Below are 6000 nucleotides of genomic sequence, written 5' to 3'. Positions count from 1 at the left end.
GGAGAGAACACGCTGGATGAAGACCGTCCCATCAAACTTTCACCCAGCAGATACTTTAACGCCAGGCTTTTCGGGGCAGACACGCGGTTTGCCGAGGACCAGACTTACCTTTTTTTGCGCAGTTTGTAACGGAGACGAACCTCGCGAGAGGAAGTATGTCGATACAAATGCGCAAAGGAAAGATGCGCACAAAAGACGGGCGTGCCATCAAAAACTCCATGCTCCAGGACAAAGAGGAGGTGGAGAGATTAATTCAGGCCAAAGAGGCCATGCGATTTATGCAGCCTCTGAGAGGCACACCCGCATATTGGAATAAAAGCCTGAGAGATTTGCATGCTATGCTCAGGCAACTCGGCAAACCGACGTTCTTTTTGACTTTTTCGGCAGCTGAGATGAGATGGCCTGAAATAATTGGGGTCATCAAATCTCAGCAAGGACAAACCACTGGTGACTTTCCGAAATGGACTGGAAAGGCCAAGTGGACATTTTTTGCGCAGTAACCCTGTCACCGTTATGCGCATGTTGAAAAACGTTGTGGATGCCCTTATGGCAAAGTTGATCCTCTCACCAGCGGCGGCCCATCGGCGAGGTGGAGGATTATTTTTACCGCGTGGAATTTCAGCCCGCGGAAGCCCACACATTCACATGCTAGTGTGGGTCAAAGACGCCCCTGTGTACGGCGAGGACTTGACCACACCGTATGCAGTTCATTGACCGCCACATTTCCTGCCAGATGCCTGACCCCGAGAAGGACCCGGAGCTCCACAAAAATCGTCTCGGAGGTTCAGGTACACAGCAGGAGCCACACCGGCTCTTGCCGAAAGGGAAACGTGGTGTGTCGTTATGGCTTCCCCAAGCTGCCGTTTGATATCACCTGGATCACGGAGCCCTTTGCTGCCGATGTGGAAACGGAAGATGGTCAAGACCAGGAAGAGGTGATGAAGGAACGGAGGGAGCAGATCCGTCGGCAGCAAAGGGAAGCAAAGGAAAGCTTCGGCACCTGAGAGAGCTCCTCATGGATCCGAAGGCCTCCTTTGAGAGCTTGTCAGATCTCCTCCGTCGATGCGACTTGGAACACGACGCCTATCTGAAGTGCGCCGAAAATCTGACAAGCGGGAGCGTGGTCATGCTGAAGCGGCAGCCGAACGAATGTTGGGTTAACGCCTATAACCCAGACCTTCTCCGCGCTTGGAACGCAAACATGGACATCCAGTACGTCCTGGACGAGTACTGCTGTGCCATGTACATGATGTCGTACATCACCAAGCCGGAGCACGAGATGACCGAGATCCTGAACTCGGTCGTGAAGACCAGCAGAGAGTCTGCTTTCAACCAAAGTGAGGAAATGAGAAAGATCATGCAGGCCTATGCGAAGCACCGAGAGGTCAGCGCCCAGGAGGCAGTGGCTCGCACGTGCAGCTTGCCCCTGAAAAGTGCTCGCGGTCTGTGATTTTCCTCTCGACGGACGAGGAAGCCATGAAGATGAGTCTTCCTATGAGTCGCCTGAAGGACATGGCACCCGAGTCTGAAGAGGTCTGGATGTTGGGGGTACCTGAGAAGTACCTGTTCAGACCAAAGACTCCCGAGTTTCAGGGGATGTGCCTGGCCGAATTTGCATCAGACTACCGGGTAGTCTACGGCGAGCAAGCACAGGGCCCCAGTGCCATTGCCCTTTTGTGTGACAAAGGACATATTGCCAAGAGGACAGCCGGAAAACCAGCAGTCGTTCGATATGCGCGCTTCTCTGAGACCAAGGCGCCAGAGAAACATTTCAGACGACTGCTAAAGCTGTACCTCCCCCACCGATCTGACGACGAACTCAACGACGGGGGTCGCACCTCGTACGAAGAGTTCTACAAATCCCGACGCGACGTCAAGGACATCGTGGAGCACAACAGGAAGCGATTCGAGGGACGAGGCGGAGGCATGGATAAGGCACTCCAGAACGTCCAGTTCGGTCCGGTCCTCAACGCTTGGAACACGTTCGCACCCGAGGTTGAGGCGGAACGGCAGGAGTGTCTTGAGCTCCGTGAAAAGATCCCAGAGGAGCAGGACGAAGACGCCGTGCCCGACTTTGAAGACCTGAATGTCGGTGAACCCGTTCCCCGAATCGAGGCGCCTCGGTTAAGTCCAGACTTTGTCCGCAAGATGTTTCAGAGTCTGAACGAGACCCAGGCGTGCGTCTTCTACGCTGTGCGCCAGTGGTGCCTTCGGCGTGTGTGGGGCCAAGATCCAGAACCGTTCCACTACTTTGTCTCTGGTGGAGCTGGTTGCGGTAAGTCCCACGTCATCAAGTGCATTCATGAGGAAGCAACGAGGATTCTGCGGCAGCTCCCGAGATTCCGGGACGCAGCTGACATGTCCCAGCCCACTGTCCTTCTGACTGCCTTCACGGGCACGGCAGCCTTTAACATCGCGGGCAAAACGTTGCACTCTGTCCTTAAGCTTCCCAGGTCCCTGGAACCACCGTACCAGGGCCTGGGCAATGCACTTGATGAACTTCGAGCAACTTTGTCTTCGGTGGAAATTCTCATCATCGATGAGATTTCCATGGTTTCCAAGAAGCTGTTTGCCTACGTCAACTGGCGATTCCAGCAGCTCAAAGGAAACCGAAGACCTTTTGGCGGCATTTCCGTTCTCGCAGTCGGTGACTTTTACCAGCTGCCGCCGCTGGGCAGGGCCAAGCCGCTCTGTGTCTACGAGGAGACAGAGTTCGATCTCTGGAGAGAGCGCTTCACCATGGTCAACCTCACGGAGATCATGCGCCAGAAGGATGACCGAGCGTTCGCCGAACTCCTCAATCGACTGCGTGTCAAGCGCAAGCAAGATCCTCTGTGCGCTGCGGACAGAGGCTTGCTCATGAGAGCCGTCTCTGACGGCAAAGATTGCCCGCCAGGAACGCTGCACGTCTTTGCCACCAACAAGCAGGTAGATGGTCACAACGCAGCCACCGTGGCCTCCCTGCTTAAAGGGGACGTCAAAATAGCGGCCGAGGACTACAGGAAGGATGTCGCTACCGGCAGGAAGGTGCCTGTGCCCAACATCAAAGGCACCAAGAGAGATTTGCCTGACACCATAATGGCAGCTGAAGGAGCAAGAGTTATGCTGATCAGGAATCTCAACGTGGAGGATGGCCTTGTCAATGGAACCTTCGGGACCATCTCCACCATTCTGCCTGACAGACGTGACCCTAAAGTCGTGAGCTTTCTTGGACTTAAACTAGATAATACCACAGCAGGACAGACTCTCCGCAAAAAGCTTCTGGGCCCCTCGGACGACTTGGTGTACGTCGAGAGATCCGAGGAGAGCATCGGTCGCAAGGGCGGAGTCGTGAGACGTCAGTTCCCCGTCAAGCTGGCCTTTGCGTGTACAGCCCACAAAGTTCAGGGAATGACGGTGACGTCGGCTGTCGTGAGCCTGAAACGCATGTTTCAGCCAGGCATGGCGTATGTGGCGCTAAGTCGCACCACTTCGCTTCAGGGTCTCACCATCACCGATTTTGATGAGACAAAAATCTATGCTGACCCTGCCATTACGACAGCTTTGGAAGACATGCGCAGCGCGAGTTTCCAGAGTGTTACTCCGCTGTTGCACCGCTTCAACCGGACGGAGCGACCAGATGCAGAGGTGACAATCGTCCATCATAACACCCAAGGGCTTCCATCTCACATGGTGGACCTGAAGTTGCATCACGAACTCAGGTTGGCAGATGTGCTTTGTCTCACCGAGACACATCTGTCAGGGTCCTCTGTATCCTCCTCCTTTGATCTGGAGGGATACACTGTGTTTCACCGCAGCAGACAGGCGTGTTACACCACGTGCAGGGACATGGCGTCAAAGGCCGGGGGTGGAGTTGCCGTGTACTGCAGGAGCGCTCTGATGGCGGAGGCGCCGAGCTGCATGGGACGTGTCACAGATCTCGAATGTCTGGTCGTGAAGGTTGAGGTCCCAGTCAAAGTGCTAATAGCAACTGTGTATAGACCCCCAGATTTTGGTTTGCAAAAGTTTCTGCCAAACCTCAACGCTCTCTTGGACACATTGGAACTGTTGGATCACCACCCTATTGTTGTTTGTGGTGACTTCAATGAAGACCTCCTCTCTAGAGGCAAAAAAAGCATAAGAGATGCACTTCTGTCCAGAGGCTACAACCAATTGATCACAGAGTCTACCACAGACAAGAACACTGTGATTGATCACATTTACATTTCCCAACCTGAGAAATGTGTTCAGTCAGGTGTTCTCCAAACGTATTATAGCTATCACAGCCCGGTCTATTGCATTTTGACTGGCTAAAGCCTCACCAGCCAACACTGATTTTGTGTCACACACTCACTTTGTGACACATCAGCGTGTTGTGCTGTCCGATTTTACAGTTGTGTCACACGTTTTTCATGTGGCACATTGTTCTGCTGTGTTTTGTTCTTGCTCTGATTTGTTCTTTGAGTTCCAGGCCTGAGGGGGTCCAGGAGGTGCAGTGGTGAGATCAGACGTCCTCCCACAAGTCCCCTCCTCTCGGACGCCCATTCCTTTTGGAAGTCTTCTACAGCCTCCCCATAGGCATGTCTCAGGTAGGAACAAGTGTTCAGTAGATATTCGTTCTAATCGTGCACATCAATTTACTTAATTGTTGAAAATTGTCAAACTAATTGATATTAATTTGCCACTCTTGATTGTTCACTTTTTAGAATTTGGACTTGGCTTCCTGTGGTCCAGGGAGCGGGGTGTGTAGTGTGCAGTGTCGGCCGACGGCCTGTATAGGTCCGGTAACGGCTGTAGCTCCACATCTGCTTCCACGGCCTGCTACGACGGGACATGCCTCAGGTAAAAACCGCAGTACAGATTTGCACTTGTTTTACATTTCAATTTTCCCAGTTAATTTTGATCTTTTAACACCCACAGACAACACAGAAGACCTCCAGAAGGCTGAAAGAAAAGGCTGAATGTTGTAAATAAAAAATGTATAGTATATAAAAATTTTTCAAGTCTGAAGTGTCTTCTTTGGTTGCTATAATAGTACTACATGTACAGTATTTTGTATTGTATTGTTATATTTGTCCTTCTCTCTATGTATATGGGTCATTCCAGAATTGGAGGACAATTTAGGCATCCTAACCTTTGAAAAATCTACCCTTTATTTCATATTTTTCTGTCATGTATTTAGGAAAACCAGGTAGTAAGCCATCAAATAATGTGATTCGGCCAGCTCAGGTATTAGTTACACTTTTTATGAAATGTTTCATTTGATGTGCGCCATGCATAGTACAATCCTGTTATGAATACTCAGGAACCTGAAAAAGTTTTTTTTTTCCAAAAATGTTTAATAAATCCTTTACCATTAAGTAAAGAAGGCCACATGCACATTGGATAATCATTTCATTTCAGTTAAGACTTGACCTCTATTAATTTAAAAGACTTTTGCACTCTGGCATCCCCAACTTTTCAATATTTGCATGTTTTTTTTGTATTAAATTGCAAATATTTGCTCAAATCTATTACAAATTAAATCATTCAAACCACTAAAAGGACAATAGGTCAAACCCTCATGAGTTTGGGAAAATCATTTAAGATTATTTTGATAAAAAATTATTTGGTAACTGTTGAAATTAGAGTAACGGGGTTGAATGGATCCATTACTACTTATTATAGATCATAACATAAATGTGATAAACAAATACTCAGGACCACAGGAATGCTGTTTAATAACATCTTATGCTGTGTATTAGCCTGCAATGCCTATCATTCAATTTCTTTCGTATTTCAAATATTAGGTTTTGGTGCTTTCTCTTTCATATAGGTGTAACTATAACAAGCTGGAATGTATGATATGAACATATTTTCAATAGAGGATCAGTGAGTAGGAATGATACATCAACATGTCACTAAGACCACAACTGGATCTGATCAAATATTCAATAGTCAAACATGAAAACAGTGGTACTGTAGGCAGACAACGATAAAAATGAATGAGGATGTCAAAAGTAGTCATGAACTGATCAATGT

General features: G+C 49.1%; 1 protein-coding gene across 1 annotated transcript; it reads left to right on the top strand.

Moving 5' to 3' along the window:
- The first annotated feature begins 1471 nt into the window (after positions 1-1471).
- LOC127536803 (uncharacterized) lies at positions 1472-4976 on the top strand. Its single transcript, XM_051958072.1, has 3 exons — positions 1472-4568; positions 4686-4821; positions 4900-4976. Exon 1 carries the CDS (start codon positions 1477-1479, stop codon positions 4291-4293), a length of 2817 nt encoding a protein of 938 aa, XP_051814032.1. The 5' UTR covers positions 1472-1476; the 3' UTR covers positions 4294-4568; positions 4686-4821; positions 4900-4976.
- Positions 4977-6000: the final 1024 nt, after the last annotated feature.

This window comes from Acanthochromis polyacanthus, chromosome 13, assembly GCF_021347895.1.
Source record: "Acanthochromis polyacanthus isolate Apoly-LR-REF ecotype Palm Island chromosome 13, KAUST_Apoly_ChrSc, whole genome shotgun sequence".
Classification (NCBI taxonomy): domain Eukaryota; kingdom Metazoa; phylum Chordata; class Actinopteri; family Pomacentridae; genus Acanthochromis; species Acanthochromis polyacanthus.
This window is presented reverse-complemented; position numbering and strand designations above follow the sequence as displayed.